Genomic DNA, 23495 nt, shown 5'->3' with positions numbered 1-23495 from the left:
GAGCGTAGGCGTTCAGCTGGGACCATTATAATTACTGCGGTTTCAATCATTTTCCGCAGGCTCCACATCAAGGCCCGTTCCGTTCGCTTGCCGCCGGGCCTCTGTCCCGGTGACCCTGTAAAATCACCCACACCGCTGTTGTTGGCGGTTCCCGGCCCCGCGTGAAACGTCTTTACTCCTTCCCGCTGTCGAGCCAGAATCACGGCCCGGTGGTCTGACTCATTCCCTGCGATTCATGCCATACAGCGCGGTAGCTTGTATACAATGAGCAGAGAGGCAGACAATGAGCTGCTTCATCCCCAGGTATTAGTGTTTGATTAGACTGACTAGGCTTGTTTCCCCACGCAGCAGCCTGGTTTTTCATGGCATCGCGGCTGAGGTTGAAACGGCACTGGACCTCCTGCTGCCGCTGACTAGAACACCCAGCGCCTCTTGAAGCTCATCGAAATTTGAGATAGAAAGACACTCGTAGTTAAAACCTGCCTGACCACTTTATGTAATTGTACCGGCTGCGTTGAGTGGGAAACAGGTCTAACAATGCAGGAATTTGCTGCACGAGAGGCCCGTTTTTTAAGATTTTAACAAAATACTGTGAACAGTTGTTTTACAGTCACCGAATTCTTTTTTTGTCTATCCAAAGCCGGTTGGTACATAACAGATGGAAGTGGCCTTGGCGACCAATCTGTTTTCCCCTTTTGTGTGTTATGTCCACATTTGAGCAATAGGCTGCTGCAAAAAAGGACCCTCATGTCCTTCTGCTAACGCGTCGCATAGATTGATAATTTGACGTGCTACTGATATTAAAATACGTTTTGAACTCGCCTGGTTTTCTTTATTCTAGTTTGTGCTACACTGGTTTTTGCTTTCTTATCGTTTCACACATTGACCTGGTTAAACAAACCGTTCGCTCAGGTCACTGGGGTTGTGGACAACCAGAGGAACATACTGTCTGTCTTCATGAGTCCAACAGCCAAGCTGAACCTGTTTGAACATGTCACATTTAACCCACTGCAACTATTGCTTCTCCTGCATGGATTTCTTTTCTTTTTTTTTGCATAGATGATGAAATAAAGCTTGAAATAATTAACTCAGAGCTGTCAAGTCATCTATTTTCCTTGTGGCTGTGACATCGCATAAATCTCTGTAGCTCCAGTTGGTAAACAAAACCAGAAAATGATTGATAAATGGACTGACTGACAGGAAAGAAAAACTCTGTGCACCCTCTCCCTCTGTCTATCTCACACACACACACACACACACACACACACACACACACACACACACACACACACACACACACACACACACACACACACACACACACACACACACACACTCACTGCCAGATGGTAGAAAGCAGCAGATGAGAGTACATACATCACCTATTACTGTATTTCTACACTGGTATTTTTAACGTGATAATGTGTTTACAATCGATGTCACTGTTTCTACAGTTACATGTCCTCCATCATTCAAGGCAGGGGTCATGCTGTGCTGCCGCCACTAAATAAGCACTGCTGCCACAGGTAACCTACACAGTGTTTATTTTTGTTCTGCTTTTTCTGCTCCATGTTTCTGAAGCACACAATAGGACAAAGCTATGGGAAGAGTGTAAGGATATTAAAACTAAGGTAAAACAGAAGAAGAGATGGGAAGAGTCCACGTGAGATGCAGATTAAAGGCGACACAGGAAAGGAACTGCACATTTTATTTAATCTGACTCTGCATGTTTCTGGGAAGGCATTTACTAGATAAAGCAAATCTACACGGATTTATACACAGTGAAAATTTAAATTGTTTTCAATATGGCCTGTCATAAAAATTGATGATGGTTCACCTCCCATAATATTTGTCAGCCTGTGCTTCGTGAATAGATTGTGACAATGTGTGGGATGTCCCTTTGATAAATTTTGACTTGTCTTCTCTGTGCAACCACTTATTACTGCCAGATTGACAAGGCTGAAAATATACTGCACGCTCCATGTGAATGCATTTTGTGTTCTGTGGTCATACTGACTCACACTGGATGTTTTGTGATAAGATAAGGTTGAGACAAAACACTGTAAGACTAATAACCAAAAGAAATTTGCATTAAATATTACGAAGATATCTGAAAATGCAAATGAGTCACTACAATGACTGACATAATTAGTGGTAGTGGCTGCACCTGTGCTTCTTCCTGTAGTATTAAAACCTCCTTTGTCTGAATGGTCACCTATCGGTGGTTTTGGGCTTATTATGAAAACAATTCCTTTCTTCATCCATGACCATAAACACCACCTTCATCTGAAATACAAAAAAGACCAGAGAACAAATCCAAATAAAATGTTGACATGTTCAGACAGGTAATTACTTGTGCTTTTTGCGTTTTGTTTTAATTATCTGTGCAGTGGCAATGAACTCTATGATTACATGTAATTTGCATCTCTTCAAATACGCTACATCTAGTACGGCTCAGTCGGTCACAGTGACCTTTATATTATAATTGTTTGTCTTTACAATATTGAGGATTACTTTGTATACTACAAGCCTATCTACTGTCTCCCTTAATGCTGTGTTTGAAATGACTAGTGTACTATGTGCCTGACCAATGTGTTTACTTAGTCTGTTGTACACATCTGCTGCAAAGTAGTGTTGAATCTGAGAGGACATGTGCTGTATGTTTGGCTGAAATGAACTTTTGACCCTTTTTTTGGGAACCAAACTTTGTCAAAAGGCTTTTGGTCATTTTATCCTGGCAAAGAAATCTGGTGATAATATTATTAAGAATCACTCTGTTAAAAGTAGATACTTTATACATTTTCCAATCAAGAATCATCCATATAGCAGTCCTCTACGACAGCTGAGACCCAGTGACTGGGAAATTACTCAATAGAAGTGTCAGTTGTTAATTGGAATTTAACTAAAGGGAAGAATTCATAAACTCTATGAAATATAATAAACTGGGATGAACTCAACTTTGACATAAATATTTTTTGCAAGGCAGCACCACATTTTTAGAATAATTCAAAAACCAACATTAACAAAGGGAACTAATTAGGACATGTTTCTTTACGGACGGCTTTTAAGTGACACAGGAAGTGACTGTAACTACGCAACACCGTCGTTACCATGGTTACCATGGTTCTATTCTCTCAAAGTTTGCAATGCCTAAAGTAGAAGTGAAACATAGTGTTGGGGCAACAGATATTGCTAGTTAACGTTTAGCGACGCCTTAGCAACACACACGCTTTTATTACAGCTATTAAACTAGTAACAGAGTGAGATCACGTTTTTAAACGTAAAAGTCGGCGTTGAGCTTTAAACTTTAGCGAACATTAGCTCACCAATTTAAAAATGGAGCCGGAAAGGACGGAGCGCAAAACGATGCCATATCGTAAATATAACACCGGTGTCACCGATAAATACGCAACTCTTACTCCTCTGGTAAGCAAAACATTTCCTTGAACGTTTTTTACTATTATTCTAGCATGTATGTCAGTACTGTGTATGACATTAGCGTTAAATCGCCCTTTCATTAAAAGCTTTCAAAAAACATTAAATTTTGTGTTAAATCTGTGAGAAAATAATTTAAAGTCGTTGCTTTCCTTTCTTACTACTTTATGATATTTATTTTGTGATTTATCTGCAGGTCAACAGCTGCAAGTTGCACATTACTACTATCAGACCACCAACGCCGGAACGAGCCCAAAAGGTTTGTGAAATATAACAAGGCAAAAAGGAGGATGAATCATAAACGCTGTAAATTTCCAGTCCTTGCTTGGCTGCTTACCAAACGTTACAATTTTACAGGCTCACCGTCAAGATTGGGTTAAAGAAACAAAGCTGATTAGTACTACGCATCACTGGAACCCAGGTAAGAGCTTTTGTCCAAGTCAGGATCTTCTTGTATTCACCAATGCCCAAGATAATCCAATTTTACTATGGATTATTTGGATTTATTTATTTGAAATAAATATACAACATATAAACTGTGAGGCTTTTGGTCTCATCATTTTCTATTGCTCTATGCAAAATGTAGAATCTCTCGCAGGTGGTGCTTGGAGCGGCTTACTTGCAGTCCAAGAAGCTCGAGACAAAACAACCCACAGTGCAGGGGTCAATTACTACTATAATGCTCTAAACCCTCCCAAGTCAGCAGGTAAATATAGTGGTTAAGGAATATGTTATGTAATTAGAAAATATGTGAACATATCTGTGTGAATAAATCTGCATGTAACATCCATGTCAGGTGGCTCTGGGAGGTCATGTTACAACTCTGGTTTTCCTTTTACACGGGTGCCTCACGAAAGTCCTATATCGAGTTTTCAACGGATCGACTTGGACAGGTGCCCCCTACTCTCTTTATTCATTTGATCAAAGTTGCATATTTTTATTGCAGTCACTCTGAAATAGGCATGTGATTGGTGTTATGTAGGGAAAACCAATCAAGGTTTCCTATTATTGTTCCATTTCTTTCAAATGTATTTTATGAGGTCTTTCTGGCTTCTTAGCAATTACAGTTGGATTATTAAGTCAACAACAAAGAAAAAGAAAACAGGTAAATGCCTCAGAGTTCCACCAGGGAGCAGCAAAGGCCCTTAAGATACCCACACATTGTCTCCTTAATTCAGTGTTTGCTGATAAAGAACGTCTCACTGGAACTATTTATAGTGAAATAAAAAATAAAGTTACTTTGGATTACTATATTTTATGTCTTCAAAGTTAAATACTGTTGCTTAAAGAACACATTTTGGATTGTATACAGTACATTGCACATATTGTTTTTTTATTATGCAGGCACTCTCTGGAGCATTGTCCTCAGCTGAGCATTATGAATGAAGTGCAACTTCTTAACCTTCAGCACAACCTAATCACAAAGATTCAGCATTTGTCACACATGCAACAACTGGTTTCTCTCAACCTGTACAACAATCGGATATCTGAAATGTCTGGCATTGAAGCACTGAGCTCTCTGAGGATCCTTATGCTGGGAAAGAACAGGTTAGTCGTTAGTGCAATGATAGTTACTGACTGAAATATATTGAATAGGTTTGTGTACTGAATTTCTTTGGATTCAAAGAATGCATTGCATCTAAATCTTAGAAACAAGTATGTGTTTAGCTTTATTTTATTTAGACTTGTTATAAAAATGTGATCAGAAGGAAGATGAAAGTAACAAATCTCAGTGAATGACTCTACTCTTTTGATTTACCGTACTCTTATGGCCGCATGTGTACCACAAATGAGGATTTCCATGCCAAGACATTTCAACAGAGTGTAATTTGATCTAAATCCATAAGGGCAAACTTGAACAATAAGTTACTGTTCACTACTGTATGCTCAGCTGCCTGTGGGAATGCAACCTTTTATTTCACTTGACCACATTTGACAAGAAGTTCACACAGCTGAAAGTGACTGCACCTAAAATCTAATTTAAAAAACTACAATAAGTGGATTGTTGACATACTTAACATATACTCTATATTACCTGTACATTTTATATAATATTTTCCATCACTTCACCTTTCACTGAAATGTCTCAGAATTCATGAAATATGCTGCCTGGAAAACCTGTCCAAGCTGAACATCCTGGATTTGCATGACAATCAGGTACTGTTTATTTACACTTATCCCGCCCGCAGCATGTTCACATATTTACTTAGGCTAATTTCTACTGAGTAGAGATGAATTCTGCAAAAAAGTGCTACTCTACTCGAACAAAAAAAAAAACAATGGCAAGAAAATGATGGGTTGGATGTAATGATCATCATTTTAGCTATCTCTGTTTTTAGAATTTGTTTCTTAGCATTTCTTTTGTTCGCAGTATAGCTGTGAAAACAAAGTGCAAATAATTAGAACCCACAAGCGATTGGCTTGGGTCAACTCCCACATTAGCTTGTTCAGTGAAACCAGCATAATTTATGTCTCAGCAACAGTCATACAGCTTTTAGTATTGGCAATGAACCTGCCTATAGTGTAGCAGAATATATCTTTCTGTAATTTATTTAAGTGTGAATCTGTTGTTTGGCACAGTTTGTTTAGGCACATGTGAACATGGCATATTGATACTAAAAGCCTGATTTCAGTAAAATGAAGACAGAACAGAAAGGCCTGCTTTGGTCAGAACAGTGTTTTGCCAGCAGGCCGCCTACGCCTCTCCTTAGAGAGCTACTCTGGTCCTGGTTTACCCCTCCTTTTCTGATATCAGCTACTCTTTACAGATATCCAAATTACTAGTCAATGACTTCTGCAGTGTTATTTTCCTGATCTCAAGCTGAGTCCTTTTGTTGTGTTTTTTAAATGCATCTCTGCACCCTGTCAAAAGTGGCTTTATAATGAATTTGTAAATGGAATCCTTTGTACTGTTCTCATTTTTGCATTCACAGGTGGTTATTTCCTGGCAGAGACCTATTGACTAACAGATGATGAGTTATTGTTCGCTGTAGAACTGTGTTGGTTTTCAGTCAGTGACCTCAAAACCTCCTGTTTTGCGTTTAGATAACAGTTCAGTCACCTTTATTGCACTTCATCCAGTTTCATCAGGGAACCAGCATTCACTCTAACACAGTCGGCTGCACAATGATGCACGAATGAATTTGAATAATGTTATGACTCTTTACCCAGTTACAGTAAGTCTTCTTTGGTCTCGATTTGCCATAGAACACCAGCTGATGGGCATCTTGTTTGTGTGCGACAATGTTGTTCTTCCTTTCATGGATGACATTCATTTCAGCAGCAGGATATGTCAAAGGAGATACGTTCTTTAGGAGTATGCAAACAATCCACACTCTTAGTGGCCAAGTAGTGGGCTTACAATGTGACCTGACATTGCTGGATACCAAGTCCTCAGTTAGGCAGTGGTGTTTTCCACTCGATCAGTTTCACTTTAATACTTACACAAGACAGCAGAAAATGCCCTACAGGGTCTGTAAAATGAAGACAAAGTATCATGTCTATTGAGCAAACGATAACCTATCTTACAAATCAAGATGATGATTTTGATTTAGCATGTCTGAGTCAGTCATGTGTGGACTCACTGCACTCGGGTATAGGGTGAAGTCGCTGCCACTAATAACACTTTCATAGTTATCTGTGTTCTTGTTTGACAACACATAATCTTTCTGCTTTCCTACTGTGCTTTGACCCAGATCCACAGGATAGAAAACATATCTCACCTGAACGAACTGCAAATATTGAACCTGGCAGGCAACAACATCTGTAGAATCGAAAACCTGCAGGGCCTGGACTGTTTGACTGAACTCAACCTAAGGCATAACTGCATCTCTTTTGTGGTGAGGGACCTCTTTTTCACTTAATTTAAAGCCTTTTATTCACTGGATGCTTGCTGTGCTACACAAAAATACAGAGGAAATTGTGCCTGTAAACGCAGCCTCATTTCAAACCAAGGCTTTGTGTAACACTTTTTTTCTTGCTAGAAAGAAGGAGTTATAAAATATTCTATAAAAAGTACAAAAAACCTTCTCAACTACAAGCCAGGTTGCTAGAGAAAAACATTTGGTTTTAGCTACTATTGTAGTAGATGCTTTAGGAATTTGTATGATTTTGTATTTTAAATGGAGGCAGCTGTCCTGTCTCACAGTACATCTAATGCATCAATCACTTGCATTGGACAAATGTTCGAACCTGCTCCCATAATGTTTTATCACCATTGCACTTTCAAGAGCTGATCAGGTGTCCAGATGTGTAATATTATCTGTACTGGCAAAATGTCTGCATCTGAATGATGATACATTTACAGTAGCAATGGAAGATACACAAACAGTACAATGCACAAGTACACTCAAGTTATTTGTACTTTGCTGCAAAATTTGCATTACATGCTAATTTTACTGCACTACTACTTATGTATTACCTTTTTTGAAAAAAATCCTTATAAGCTTTTGTATTGTAAACACCATAAAATGTGATTCATACTGTATAATAGGAGAAAGACACACAGACTTTCTGGAGCATTGAAAAAGAACCTGGATGTTATAAAGACAGAAATTTGCTCCCTTTGGTTTCCATAGTATTAATCTAAAAAAACAGAACACAGCATGCCAATACAGGCCATTCATTTGTATCCACATTCCCCAAGCTCTTTCTCTTTTCAATGTAGAAAATAAACCTCCTTCCATCACTCACCCTGTGCACCCTGTGCATGCAAGTCCTAATCAAGAACCACTTCCAGGTCTAATTATCGGATGTAATGTATTTTTCTTTGATATACAGGAGATGAAAAATCCTTTCTCTCAGCAGATTCTCCAGTCTCTGTCATTAGTGGTGTTTGTTGCCAAGTGCTGATATCAGGCACAAAGTAAATAACCGACCCACAGATGTCTGGTTTTTCCCCTCTCATAATAGAGACGGCAGAGAAAAGGTGGAATTCTGGACCACAATAAAAATACATTTACATTCTTGAGTTGGTTATGCTGTATGTATGCTGCTATGCTCTACATTAATAATGTGTTGCAAAATGTAATATATTTAACCTTTCAACAAGTTGAACTTAGAAATACTACTGTTGTGTTTAATCAAAACCATTGTAAAATTGAAAATTTTTAAAAATTAAATTGTTCAGTCGTTTTGATTATGACCTCGTTTAATAATAGCAACACAATAATGAGCACATAAAGACACAACAAAAGCAGAGGCCAGATGTCTGCCAGATAAGCTTACATCTCAAGTATTCAGTGAACAATCAGGAAATCCAGCATCTTACAATCTTATACAGTCCACACATCCACATGTTCTGCACCTGTGTTTGCTTGAACAAATTGTATTCTTTTTTGTGGTATGAGACAATGATGATGAGCTGTAGCCCTTTGTTTACTGTGAAAAATTAAGACGTGCACGCTGTTTGTGAGACAATGGAGTGGGTGCATGACGACAGGCGCACAAAAAGGCTTAAATACACACCCACAGACACACACACATATTCAGTAACAGAGATCTATTATCTGATTGGTTGTGATCAATCAAGTCTTTGGGAAAACAACCACATTGGTGGGCAGTTGTTATGCAGCACGTCAGTTCAGTGATGACATCATTCCGTCTGAGATGGGGCTTCTATATTTAGTCTCAGGCGGCGTTCACTGGCTGCTGCTCCACCAGCATCCATACAGGGACTGGCAAAGGCAGGGTCTCTGGCTGGTAGATGATCAGTGCGAAACTAGCACACAGTGGCATGACTTGCATTTTTTTTTCCAGGAATAAGACAAACATTATGCCGCATTGTTGAGACAGGGCATCATTTCATTTCACTCATCTTAAATAATGTGTTTGGCTGATATATTAAATATCCTTCCTTATACAGCTTTGTAATTAAATAGTTTTTCAGTTATTAGAAACAAATATTTGCTTGGAGCAGCAGATTCTTCGTAATTATAGGCTTAAAGTCAGTAAGGATTTCAAAGTCAAGCAGGTTAAGCTATCGCTAAGCTAAGCTAGAATCCTTGTGTGAGTCAGGTTGCCATAATTAGGTTATGGGGAATTATGATATTAGGTTATATTGATATTAAAGATGATATTAGCAGATATGTCTGCTGTGTTTGTGTCAGTGAAAGGCAAAAAATGAAATGGTTTCTGCAACCAGCCTTTCTCTAAATAAAAAAAAACAGTTTGCACTATGAAGTAAAAACTAACATACAGTAGCACACTAGCGTTGCTACTGGTGTTGCACACTAAAGTCAGCAATTTATCCAGTGGGATGGATAACCCAGGGATGAGTAAGACTGTGCCATATTTAAACAGCTGTGTGGGTTGTGGGAGACGTCCCAGTGCGGGGTCTGTGCTGCATTGTGGTAATGTTCCAGGCTAAGATGCTAAGCTAACATTTTATTTGAATGGACCCTGCTAACAATGCTGGAGGAGGGTGTGAGGCGGTGGCTGCAGTACGGGCGGACGCTGACGCAGCTCATTCAGACTGCTGATGGGAGTGGGCTTGTTGCCTCGAGCGTGTGCCGGCATGATGTTAACCATCCACACACGGAGCAGACTTTGATTCCAGTGAACCTGATTTTTCACATCTTCAATCTGATTAGCTGAATTTGTTGTGGTTGTAATCTTGCCTTCATCTCCGTCTGTCCTGTTCAGCTTGCCATTCAGTACCCGGTTCTTTACTCCACCCCTCATAAATATTGCATTTATTTTGATGCGGATCTATACATCATAGCCGTGCTTTGTTATGAGGTGCGGTAGCTGGAATCCCACTGCATGTAAAACTAGAAATGTATTTCAGTGAGCCTTCTGCAGTAGAGGATCTCTGCATTAGCGCAGCGCACGTTACGCTCCCTCCCCTCCCCCTTTTCTCCTCATGCTCTCCATCTCACTCTCTCTCTGCGGCCCCTCCTCTCCATGTGCAGACAAGGCAGCGTGCTCTGTGTGTGTGTGTGTGCATGCGCAGCTCGGATGCTGTATGCTAGAGCTGAGAGCTGCAAGGTGACTGAGGGAATGGAGAGGGACACAGAGGTCTGACGACAGTGACGATGCAGCGCCCTCTCGCTGGGTACCCTCTTTCCTCTGCATCCCTCCATCTCTCTCTCTTCCCTCTCCCTCGCTCTCATTTTCTTTCTCTTCCCAGGCTGAGGTGGAACGCCTGCCCTGCTTGCAGCGCCTCTTTCTCAGTGGCAACAGCATCACCAGGTAAGACCTCATACCGCTTAACTCCTTCCTCCCCACGGGGCAGGGGCAGGGATAGTGGCCTGACAGTGCTACTGTACGTCCCCTCCCTTGACTCTTGGCCAGGCTTGACTACCAGTCTGCAGGCAAACAGGGAGTTCTGCTGTAGTGGGCAGATTTTTAACCTGGAAAAAAATCCTGGTTCTTTATTGTTACTAATTATGTTGTTGCATTTGTGTATATTTTATTTTTTAATTTCTTATTTAATTTTTTTTTAAGTTAGAGAGTGAAGAAGCTGACTGGGGAAATGGTTGTAGAAACAGTGTGTGGGGCCAGTGAAATGTTACTGTAATTCTTTATAAAACACTTTTTCAGTGTCTGTGTATTTTCTGCTCTGGTTTCTCACTCATTAAAGCTGCTTTAAAATTGCTTGGTGCTTGCTTTATGGAGGGGCTCTCTTGTTCAGGGTGGGACAAGGGTTCATTAGTCTCCCTGAGCATATTCACCTTGTGGTGTGATAGATACGACCTGACGTTTTAAGCTAGTTCTGCTGTTCGGCTGTCTGTATGATTTATTGTCCAACACATTGTTGCAAAGAGAATCGCCGCAGAGAAAAAGCAACAAATAATCAGTATGCTCCCAATGGAATTTATCTTTATCCTTAATTACTTTTTATTGGAACTTTTGGATTCAGGGGCAAAAATATCCACATACTGTAGTAACAGTAGCCAGAGTACTGATAGCCAGGCACCACTCCTAATGCTTTCTAATGAGTGTAAAATACACAATACCACATACAAATACATGCAATTATTTCATATTAATTATACATATTAACTATTTAAATATAATGGCACAGTCAATCTTTGAGCAAATAACATATGAACTGTTCTTATTGGTAATTGTTTGCACTTTTACTCCAGAAAGGAAGTAGAGTTTTGCTTTGTTTTTGTTAGTGCTTTCACAATCGTCTTCCCTCATGGTTGTAATTATTTTAATAGTTCATGAAAGGTTATTATCCTAACTAACCCCTGGCTATTAGGGACAGTGTAGTGTAGCAGGTTTTTCTGTATTCAAGTGATTCATCAAAGTTATTATCACAAATTTGGAATGATGGAATCTCCACTGCTTCACAGAACACAGCTTTGCTTTTGCCACAGGGTGATATCAGCAGTGTAACAGTGTTTTTTCTCTCCTGATTGCCTCCTGAGTAATGCCAGGCTGCCAGCGTGCCTGCAAAATCACCAGTTTATAAAGTCTTGTTTAGCTTGGTCTAGATTAGAGGTTTAGGAATCTAAACAAGCCAGCAGCTGTCTTGTTTGACTTACTGCAGGCTGTGGGTAACTCTCCTATGCATAGATCACGACTGTGCCTCTTTATCATTTATAAGGCATTGAATGTACCTTGTTTTGAATTGGAGATTTGTGGCACGTGTTGCTTTACTTTGATCTAAATGGAGCTGTTTCCTCTTTCTGTTGTAGTTTCGATCAGCTAGCCTGTCTTGGAGAGTCACGCTCCCTTTCCGAGCTCACCCTGGATGGGAATCCTGTAGCCCTGGAGACATGGTACAAGCAGGCCGTCCTGCGCTGTGTGCTTCACCTGAGACAGCTGGACATGAAGCGCATCACAGTAAGATTAAAATGTTTTCTTATGCCCATGTGTTTTTAACCGTGAACTGGTCATTGGCCAAGTGCTTTGTATTTCAGCTATAGCCGGAAGGATATTTAAATGTAATTAATTTAAATGGGTTCAGTTTAGACACATTGAGAGCAGCAAAAGGGCAAACATATTTATATGAACTTGTGTCTAAATTGTATTTATAAAAGCCTGTGTTACAGCGCAATAATATTTTCTCAGTCTTTCTATATTTTTTAATAAAGTTAATGACCCTGACGCAGCAGTTTGGCCCTCTGGTCTGCTGAAGGCACCTCTGCTTTTGGTTCTGTTCTGTCCATCTTTGCTGGTGGTACATCACTTTCTGTTGTAAATTCTCTGGCATCATCATCACCACCATCATCATCATCATCACCACCATCATCATCATCATCATCATCATTATATACACCTGTTGTGTATACAGAATGGTATACCTGTATTGCAGAGTTCTTTAGAAAGTTACTGTTACTTGTTTGTTAGTGGGGCCCAGCTCAATGTTGAGCAGCCCGTGCGCATTAAATATTCCCTGTTATTACAGACTTGTTAGTTTGTCTGCATTAGAAGCCATTGGTCAGTCTGTTGGCCTTTTGGCTCCACCAGTAGGAGCACAGTGGCTCCTGTCAGTGTTTGTGAGACACCTAAAACTTTACTGTATATCAGTATCTGCACATATCCTGAGGGCCCCTACATGTTGATTCTTGACTGGTACTCTGTATTGACATAAGGGTTATTATTATTTATCACACCTCAAACTTTAGATGAACTCTCTCCCCTTTCATTGGCAAGGATGCATATCCATGTTCTTGGTGATGCTCTTTTCTCTAATCTTTGTTTTTTCAACATTAACTTTTGCAACATTAATTATGTTCTTAGTGCCATATCAGTGTAAAATAAGAATTAGCTATAAATCTTATGCGTGTATATTCAGTCTGACAAAATGTTATTCTGAAACATAAAAGTGAAGTCATTATATTTATACAATGTGCTAGGAAAGTGTTGCAATAAAATATTTACATGCTTTAAGGGGCTTTCAGCAGGGACCACCCCCGTCTATGGTTGTGTTTTAAAGGAATCTAAATGCACATACAACACACATTTCCCTCAGAACATACTGCGGATATCTCTATTTTCGTTAATTTTCATATTTTTGCTGAATTGTAATACACATACACTTTGCAACAGGTTTAGCAAGTTTTATAACCTTATGTCCCTCCAACAAATTACTAAAGACAGACTTCTGTCTAAAGTTGTCATTCCTGACTATACCACTGTTTTATTTTCAGAAAATTTGCTTTCGCAAATTCTCAGTCAATCTTTTCTGTGTCTTGATATTTTTGCAGGGAAAACTTTGATGTATCCACTGAACATCAAGCCTTACGATTTAATTGATGTAAAAAACATGTCTATAGTCAGAAAAAGTTTAATTTGGTTATTTAATATGCAAGATGTACCAAAGTAATAGCAGATTGTGAATAAAACAGGAATTATAGATTACTGCTCTGATTATTTACCAGATGTTGTCTCTTGATGTGCCAGAATTCTTTAAAAACTAAATAAGGAACTTTCAAACAGCTGGTCAAAGATATTCTCAGCTGCTGTACAGTATTCCATGTTGATTAATGCAATATATATAATTCTGTCTTTTATACTGAATATAGTGTAGGTAAAATTTTAGCAACCTTAAAAATTTTCATTGAAATGCTTAAACCAAATGAGTGCTGTAATACAGCACCCTTTGCAATCAATAAGATATTGACCAGTTTCACAGAATATGGTATTTTCCCTCTTAAAAGCGACAGTTTAAAGTGTCACGTAGGTCTGGCATCGTAATTGCTTATTCTCCACTAGCAATTCCTGCTTTGACTCCAGCAAGGCGAGCGTTTTGCCTCTATTGATCAGACTGAGCAACGTCTCTGCTGCCTCATCACAGACAGCTAAATATCCCCCAGCTCTCAGCTGGTATACTGAGATTGTGTCGGCAGCATTGCATTCTGGGAATTTTGGCTTTCCCCAACAGCTGGGCTCAGTTTATCCGAGTCTGGAAATCAGACAGATAATCCTATGATGCACTAGGTTGGTGTGAGAATTTCTCTCAGCCAGCATAGTGGTCCTGTTCTGACGTACGGAACAGTAGTCCTTTGCAGTCTCCCCCCTGAATAATTTAGAGCACATGAATGGAGCAACACTTTGATTGCATTAGCTTTCTTTTTCAGGACGAGGATCGGCGCATGGCTGGTGTGCAGGCTCGGAAAGAGGAGGAGAAGAAGAGGGAGAGTCACAAGCAGACTATTCATAAGGTACCAGTCTCTTCCTGATTTGTTCTTGTTGTCTTTGTCTGCCCAGATTTACAGTTTAAATATAGACACAGTAATCAGTATGGGACTATGTTTCAATAAAAAAAATCAAGTGATTTTGAACGTATTAAAAAAAAAAACGTTATTGAAAAAAATAAGGATAATTTGCTGCAACGGTGCAAAGCTAAATGAACAGTACACAACTCTGATAAGCAACAGCACATTTTAGAATTTTAGAAACACTGCATACAGTAATATACTGTACAAAGAAGGCTTACCTGAATAAATACCACAGTAATCTGAATCTGTTCTCCTTTGTGATGATTCGTTGGGGTATTGTTTAAGTGGCCCATTAAATTCTCATTTTTGGAAAATTGCAAAGCACACAATAAATCAGTTCTACAGGAGACAAGTGACTGTTGAGAATTAGTATATAAAATGGAATTAGGTACATTGGCCACATAGGTTCTGCTTTTTTATATTAGGTTTGATTTAATCAAACTGACTCTCTGTCCTGCACATTAGCTTTGCTGTATATGTGTGTGGATGTAAGTACATATTGATGTAATCCTTCTGTGTTTGTATTACGCTGCTGTTTTTTGCTGAGAGAAAGCCTCAGTGTGGAATGCTTTGTCTCTCAGTAACCTAACTCCTGCTAATCCCCAGAAAATGTTATATTGAATGCTGCAGCCAAGGGTTTATAAGGGCAAAGGACTCACGATGAACTGATACTGACTCACCCCTGCATTGGGGAGTGGCACATTCCAGGACTAAGCATATCAAAATTGCAGGTTGGCCAGGAAAGAACAATTAAGGAATTGCAGAGGAGCAGCAACGAGGATGTCACTTTTAATGCTTTAAGAAAATATGACAAGTACAACACAGCAACATGCGTTTTCTACTCTGTATTATCATCCTTAATATTATACAGTATTTCAAAGACTCTGTCACAATCCATCCATTAAGTTAGTAAAGGCCCTTTTTCTCTGCTCTGGAGAAATGTCACTAAAATATTCTGTCTGTTGTGTGTTTGTGCTGGTTTCCCTTTTGTGTTTTTCAAGGAGAAACGGCGTCTTGCCATTCGTAACGCAGCACAGCAGTGGGAGGGGGTCAAAGCCTGCCTGGAGCTGCCACCAGCAAATGGCGCTAAAGAGGAAGTTAGTCCGGAGAACAGCCCTGCCCACAGCCCGGCCCAGACCAATGGCCTTGCACAGGACCCTTCTCCAGAAGAGCCAAGGTAAACGGCATATTTAAACACATAGGGTCACTGGCTGGTGTCGTAGCAGTGTTTATGTATCTCTGTAGTCTCTGTACTGTAGTTTCTCACAGAATCTCAAAAAATGTCACTTTCAAAAAACAAAGTTTGTTTTTGTAAATCTGAAACTCAAAGCATCCATTTTTTGCTGCATGTCAGTTCTAACAAAACTATAAATCTATACTGTTTTGTGCTATGAAGTTTCATTGGATCAAATTATGTTAGTGGCAGCAGTAAACTCTCCAATAGTTCTGTTATTATTAATTCTATTATTCTAGCTCACTTAAAATAAGGCAGTCATTTTGTGTGGCTGACTAAGTAAGTTCTAAAAGACTTACCTAGAAGTTTTTACAGTCTTCTGCTAGATTTGCTACTGTCCAATTGAATCTCAAACCTTGTTGCTGTATTTGCTCATGCTGCCACTGTTTTAATAATGTGTTTTCTTATTGTTATCAATAGAGCATATTCATATTTGCCAAAACTAGCCAATTCAAGGAAATGCTTATTTTCATCATTGGAAAGGACTTGGAAAAAGTTGCTCTGCTACCAAGGATTTTTATGTATATTTATTTATATTTAATCAGACGGATAAGTCCTGGTTCGGGACCAGAGCGACCATCAGGGGGAACAGAGATCAGACTTCGCACCAACAGTCGTCCAAACAGCCCACGAGACTCAAAGTAAGACATAAACTCGCTCAATCACACAGATGTATGTCATACAATATACCATTTACAGTAAAAGTCACTCACTCACCCAGCCAGCACTATGTCAAATAGTCAAACCAAACAGTGAAAAAACTTTACATGTGTCTCATTTATGCCAAACATCTTATATATATTGTGTCCTAGTACCAGACATTTCTTGTCATTAAAAATGTTAAGCCATCTTTCTGGCATCTACACTACTCCTTTTGCATTATTGCATTGTTGAACTCTAACAGCTCATAAATCAAACACACATCCTGAAATACTCTGACCCATTTATAAAACCAAGGTAGTGGATATTGGCTATTCTTGTGTTCTGTGGTAAAACCTTCCTTTCTGCACCAGAATGTCACAATGGCCCTAAAGGTCAATGCAACACGGTATTTTAAAAACTCTGTAACCATCACTAACTTGAAAGAGAAACAATACAGTGAGACAGAACATTAAAACCAAAATACCTGGTAATTTGAGCTGTTTCATTTAAGCATGTGTAGGTTTATAGAGGGGTTATAATGCCTACACAGTGCAGCTTAGATCACCTCAGAAAGCTGTTGAAGTGCTACATGCTGAGGAAAATTATACCATCCTCCCCCACGTGGATCATAAAAGGGGCAGATGATGGATGAGCTTGTCTCTGTCTTTTTTAACTGCTCAGTCAGTGAAACTGTGTGTGTGTGTGTGTGTGTGTGTGTGTTAGGAACTGGAATATTCGTAAACTCTGAGTGTATGACTGAGAGTTAGGTAAAATGTAGAAAAAACATAAGGGAGAAAAATACAGCTTTAGCAGTGTAACTAGGTTTCTCCAGCCCAAACATTTCCTCCTCGTATTATATCGAATAAGGCACATTTATTACTGCTTGGCAAGCCTCATAGCGTTTATTTACACAGATATTAATAGATTTTAAATGGTATTGTTGATAATTTTGCTTAAATGCATGTCCTTTTTGAATTGTAGCATTTTTCAGTTTTCACAGCATTCTTGGCCAATGTGGAGTGACCAAGCCCTGTTTATAGTTAATATACAACAGAACAGAATAGAATATAGAATAGATGAAAAAAATCCACATCTGATCTCTGGTAGGCATTAGCATCCCTAGTTTGGTGAAAAATTAGAAAAAGTCAGTGTTGACAGCAGACTTAACATAATACTGTCACTACAGTAACTTATGAGACAATTATTTGTGTTACTGCCAAAGCACAACTGTGATGCAGGCCCAACTTTATTCTCATGTGAATGATTAAGTTTGATTTTACTGCATCCTTGACAGATGGGAGTAGAGATGCAATGCAGTGGAAAAGCTGCAATATAAAAGAAAAGTCCAGTACTGGGATTGGTTAGATGTTAAGGTCTTACATTGATGCAATAAATAATCGTTTTAGGATCTTTGGCAGTTTTGGACCTAGTAAATTAATATGTTATTTTCACAGCCGTGAGAAAGGAACCCAATTCTTGACTCAAGTGAAATATGACATCTGAACCCACCACTGGTATCAGGCTCCATGGCTCTGCACCCAATAAGGGCACATCTGCAGTGCACTAGTTAAAGCAATTGCTTCCACCTTTTATAGCTCAAAAAGTGGAATTTCAAATTGCAAACACTGTAGAGAGGTTACTAGTGAAAAAGAAACCTGAGCAATGATTGAAGGTGTAACACCTGGTTGTTTTCTGGTCTTACTCTTTGGCGAAAAATGTTCTATCTTTTCAGGAGATTTTTCAGTTGGAGTTTAGTAGGTTTGTAGTAGCAGTAGCAGCAGCAGCAATGATAATTCTGCCATTGGCCTTTTAATATATTCCTTTTTTTAATATATTCCTTTCAGAAAAACATAATGGCTCATATTGTACAACATGCAGTATGAGAGTAATGGACACTGATACCATAATAATCATTGAATTTGGAAATTCCCATTCTATTTTCTAAGGGTCAGGCTGTATTGAATGTTTAACCTGGCTAATATGTTTGCTCACAAGTGTCATTTGTGGTTTGTTTTGTTGAAAACACACAATTAGACCTTTTACTAAAGACCAGTCAAAGCACAGCTAATGTCTCAAGTGGTCCTGCTGTTGTTTGTTGTAAGACACATATTTTGCCTGTCCACCTGTTTTATGGATTATCAGTAACGTCAATCTTCTGTAGGATACCTCTAATACTACAATAACATTGATAACTATTTTAACAATTAAAACACAATGTTCCTGTAGCTTTATTTACAGTATAGCTTTTTTATGTTCTCAAGTATTGATCTTTGCAGTGTCCGTTTTCTCCTTTCTTATTCTACACTATCCATGTCCGTCTGATGATACTGTTGCTGTGGCCTGCCTCACTACCCAAATACATAAATGGGAGGGTGTGAAATATAAATACAGTTGATTAGGTTGTCGGCGAGCTGACCCAGATTTATCACTCTGTTGAGTAACATGCAGTTCCCCATTATGCTCAATAATTCCTTGAGTGTCAGCCCCCCCAAAAGGCTGTGTATTGGCTCGCACAGGAAGATATTGCCTCCTTGAGACCCAAATTCTTGATTCTCATGACTTTCTTATTAGGAAAGGGCACTTCATCTGTCTCATACTGAATATTTGCTAAATATAAATGACTAAGCCACAGAGTATCCTGCAGTAACTGTAATGTTTTTCCTCCACCTCACACAATGCTTGCTTTTACATGTTTTTGTGTGTCTTGCTTGCAGGCTCGCAGAGGCAGGGAGCAGTGGTGTTCAGAGTTTGTCCCTGTCTGACAGCCACCTGGCAGAGCTGGACGGAGACACCCTGCGTCTATTTGGACCCGGGGCCCTGGAGGCCCTGGAGAGGGGCTGGGGAGTTCAGACCGCTAATGCTGTCGCTGTAATAACCTTCCGCTATATCAATTTTGACGCCATTGTACCAACACTGCCGCGAATAAGAGTCAAGTTCCCCAATCTATCGGTGAGAAACAAGCCACATACAGTACTATTATTATTTTCATTTTAGTTTTTGGTCAAGGTTTAATGTATTTAAAGATAAATGCCATGTCATGACATTAGAAGGATTGTGTCTAAATAGATAGGGTACTGATACCAAGGAGTAAAAGTATTTATTAATCAGCAACTTCAACTCACCTAAATTTTCTCCTGACAAATGTTGCTGTATTTTTATTTTTAACTCACGAACCTCTGCCTTTTTATTCTACAGCATTTGATCTTCCTGGAATCTAATATCAGCCGTTTGCCACAGCTAGCAGCCCTAGCTCAGGTGAGGCGTCTGGACCAGCTGACCATCCACCCGGAGGGCAACCCAGTGGTCAGTCTGGCTCTGTGGCGCTCATTTGTCATCTACCGCCTCCACCACTTCAATCTGCAGAGGATCAATGGCCAGGAGGTGAGGGCCATAGTGTTGTATGAAGATTGTGTATAAAACACCAATTTCACTCATCATGAGATATGCTACAAATTGTTTAACATACTACTTGCCACATCAGTACTGTCAACTTAGCGTAGAATGAATAAACTGAAGTCTGGGAACACATGCATGTGAACTGCAGCTTTACTGCTTGGTGCATAAACTTTATTTAATATCAATCAGTGGCTCATGCTTTGCTGTACGCTGTCCATATTTGTCCATCTGTATCAGGTGACCATGAATGACGTAATTGCTGCAGAGCGTGTGTTTGGGACTCTGGGTCATATAGCAGCCACTGAAACTCCACGTTGCCGACTGCTCCTGCTGCTAGAGGAGTCCAGGTGAGCGTTTGGTCTCAGATTTTAAACTGCGACACATAATTAACTACCATTTAATTACAGGTGCACGATGTGTCCTGGGCTGTGTACATTTGTATGTTTGAATATGTCAAGAATGTGTGGATCCCAAATGGTTACTTACATGAGTGAGTTCCAGCTTTAGTGTGCAGGCTGCCGTACATGTACGTGCATGCCTGTGCATAAAGTATTGCGCGTGTGCACGTGAATGGGAAGTGTGAGACGGTGAGACAGAGCTGGGCACCGAGGAGCCAGGAGAATTAGACCGTGGCTCACAATAAGGGTGGGTACTTGGCGCTTTGGCATGAGCATTCCTCTCTTTTTCCAGCCAAACGCTTTTGAGGTCTGCCCTTCAAGTCGATGAAAAGTGATTTTGCAAGGCAAAGATCTGTCAAGGCAAGGCAAATATATGTGAGATAGAATGCGATGCTTTTAATGATTACAAACTCAGGCATCTATAAAAGACAAACTTAGGAGAAGTTGTAAAATGTTTCCAAACTCTTTCTGTCCATGTTACAATCTTACTTGTTTTGAATTACTAGCCTAATTAATTTGTGGCTTCTGGCTGCCTGTCACCTTAATGCTTGCACACACTGCTGTGAATAGATAATATACAATAGCCCAAGGCCGACGACTATTATCACAAAGCTGATGTCTAAATAAGCACAAATGTATTTTTTGGTTTTGCCAAGTGCATAAATGATAAAAAAAGGAAATGAAAATGATGCAGCACAATGACTAGAACATAGTGAAAGTGCAAATATAATTTTTCACTTTCTGTTCCATGTTTGTACAGAGTATTTATTACTGCACCCAGTGGATTTTGGTCTTGACACTGTTGAGATGTCAGTGTGGAAAGAAATGCTTTGACACTCTGGGGTTTAAGGATTAGTTCCTTCTGGGACCTAGCTACTGTAAGGTGCTTTGCATGTCACAGTGTATGTATGGCTGTGACAAATCTCTTGTTATGTAAATGTTCAGCTTCTGCAGTCTTTACCCACATTCATATGGAATCTATTATCTCAAAAGTCAATGTTAAATGAAATGCACATAAAGATCTGTTTAACTCTGCATAAAAATTGGTTATTTTACAAAAGCCAACTACTGTATAGTATTTTACACCCTTGAGTTTTATGTTACCATTGGCTGTAACCCCAAAATGGGGAAATTCTACATGAAATGTAGTAAAGCATTCTAAATATATTGCATGAACATAATACAATCAGGTAGGTCTAGGTTTGTTGATTGATAAATACAACAACCTCTTTCTCCCTGTGTGATTCTGAGTGACAAACAAAGACATACATGCTCAGTCCTACCTTCCTTCAGCGTGTTACTGTTTTAATCATAATGTCTGACTGACATGCACTCACTCTCTCAGACGGTCTTATCCTATATGGAATGTTTGCCTGCAGCTTCCTCTGAAGACACTATTTCAGCATGTTGGCACTGAGCTGTGGAACATGTTGGTACAGTTTGTATCACATGAGATTTCCTGCTGACAGGCAGCAACATTTAACGTAGTCCACATCATTTAACCTTTGGTACTAACTTTACAGTAAGTGAATTGGCTCAAAAAGAGAAAGCACTCATGTATTTAATGGCAATTAGATTTTTTTATTTACAAAAACAGACTGAACCACAGTATCTGCTGCAGGTGTCAGTCTTGTGTCATTGAGAAAAAACACCTTAGCGTCACTCTGTCTAACTTACTGCACTGCCTCATTACCCTGAAGGAAGCGTCAGCTGCAGTTCCTGTTGGAGGGGCGTGGCAGGCGGACGGGACTGAGTCCAGAGGAGCTGCGAGACAACGGAAAGCTGGTGGGAGAAGGTTTGAGCAGAGCGCTGTTTAACTACCCGAGCAGAGACTGCAGCGCAGAGAGCCCTGAGGTTGGTTCTTCTTTAGGCACGCTGCCTTTTTTACAGAACCCCAAAGGTTTTGTTTCAGCATCAACTTATTTGTGTACTAACGGCCAACAAGGGCTTGTTAACTCATGCAATGGAAGGCTATATTACCACTGCCTCATTTTACTGTAAAATGCCATCGCACTGTACATTTTTGTTGTATTTCAATGGGAAATCATGTCATGTGCACAGCTGAAAACATTGCAACAAATGGAATCAGATCAATCTAATAAATCTGGCTGATATTCCTGTATTTTCCTTATAGGAGGGTACCGTGGAGTCATCAGAGCGTGCTGCCATGATAGAGCAGTACCTCCAGGAGTTGGTCCAAAGGGCATCAGACACCAATCTGAAGGGCGAGGCCCTTCACAAGCTCTGGCCCTCCATGTTCGCAGAGATGGTGAGAGACTGTGTGTTGGAGATGAGGGACCGAGCGGCCTTCCGCCAAGCCAGCCTTGCAAAGCTCTCAGAGACCAAGTGAAGCGGACCAAAGGTTCACTCATAGGTGACTCGCACACGTGGACAGTTCATCCGAGGACCTATATCGCTCCATCTCAAATTCCATCTATAATTCATCATCACGTACTGTAGGCACATTATCAGTACTAAAACACTGAATGATGCATTTCCCCAGTGTGTGGGGAGGTCTTTCTTTAGATGGATGTAGACTGTGGTAAAGATGTCTAAAGGAGTTATCATGACAAAGGCATCTTGACTGAATGTAGATTTTCACTGAAGACATGATGACTATTGAGCACTTGGAACTGCAATATACTTGAACAAAGGGACTTAAAGACTCGCAGTGCGTTGCAATTCCTCTAGAGTGTCCTCTGCACTTTAAAAGCCTTCTGACTAATCCCTCTTCATTGTTACTATCGTCAGCTGAAACGGTCCGCGTCTCCTCACCTGAGACTAGAATGATTCTTCTGTGTCTTACATCCTCCTGTGTTCCACGCGTTGCTCGCTCACATGGGACTGCCTGACCTAAAAAGAAGGGCACAAACAAGAACATTGACTTCCCCTTGTTTACTGATACGTACCACTGATTTTCAGTATTGTACTTAGTATTAAAAAATTCTGTATTAACACAGTTTGTGTACATGGTTTGCATAATTATTTATCCCAGAGATCTGTCTATGGTTGAAGCACTCACAGCCTTCAGTCAGTTCAGAGATGCTGCTTTTCCTACTGTTCCTAAACACCCTCCCTGTAAAGTATTTTACATTATCTACACTTCATACACTACTAATCTCTTGGAGATACTGCAGTTAGGAGGTCCAGATATAAAGGGTCCATTGGGACGCGTGAACTTGGAATGGAATGCCCCTGGAGGCACTAGTACTT

General features: G+C 39.8%; 1 protein-coding gene across 3 annotated transcripts; it reads left to right on the top strand.

Moving 5' to 3' along the window:
• The first annotated feature begins 2214 nt into the window (after positions 1 to 2214).
• LOC114852035 (leucine-rich repeat-containing protein 49) lies at positions 2215 to 23241 on the top strand. 3 transcript variants are annotated; one of them, XM_029144062.3, is made up of 18 exons: positions 2215 to 2345; positions 3632 to 3694; positions 3793 to 3856; positions 4022 to 4141; positions 4232 to 4328; positions 4780 to 4983; positions 5526 to 5592; positions 7131 to 7274; positions 10565 to 10626; positions 12084 to 12231; positions 14472 to 14555; positions 15614 to 15789; positions 16392 to 16487; positions 19203 to 19437; positions 19684 to 19869; positions 20122 to 20231; positions 21983 to 22136; positions 22417 to 23241. In XM_029144062.3, exons 1-18 carry the CDS (start codon positions 2334 to 2336, stop codon positions 22630 to 22632), a joined length of 2238 nt encoding a protein of 745 aa, XP_028999895.1. In that variant the 5' UTR covers positions 2215 to 2333; the 3' UTR covers positions 22633 to 23241. The 3 variants fall into 3 exon arrangements, with proteins under 3 accessions (XP_028999895.1, XP_028999894.1, XP_028999893.1); XM_029144061.3 differs by lacking the exon at positions 2215 to 2345 and adding an exon at positions 3130 to 3426 and having other exon boundaries at positions 4034 to 4141; XM_029144060.3 differs by lacking the exon at positions 2215 to 2345 and adding an exon at positions 3130 to 3426.
• Positions 23242 to 23495: the final 254 nt, after the last annotated feature.

Source organism: Betta splendens, chromosome 3 (assembly GCF_900634795.4).
Source record: "Betta splendens chromosome 3, fBetSpl5.4, whole genome shotgun sequence".
Taxonomy (NCBI): domain Eukaryota; kingdom Metazoa; phylum Chordata; class Actinopteri; order Anabantiformes; family Osphronemidae; genus Betta; species Betta splendens.
Note: the sequence above shows the minus strand (reverse complement) of the source record. Positions and strands in the feature narration are given on the sequence as shown.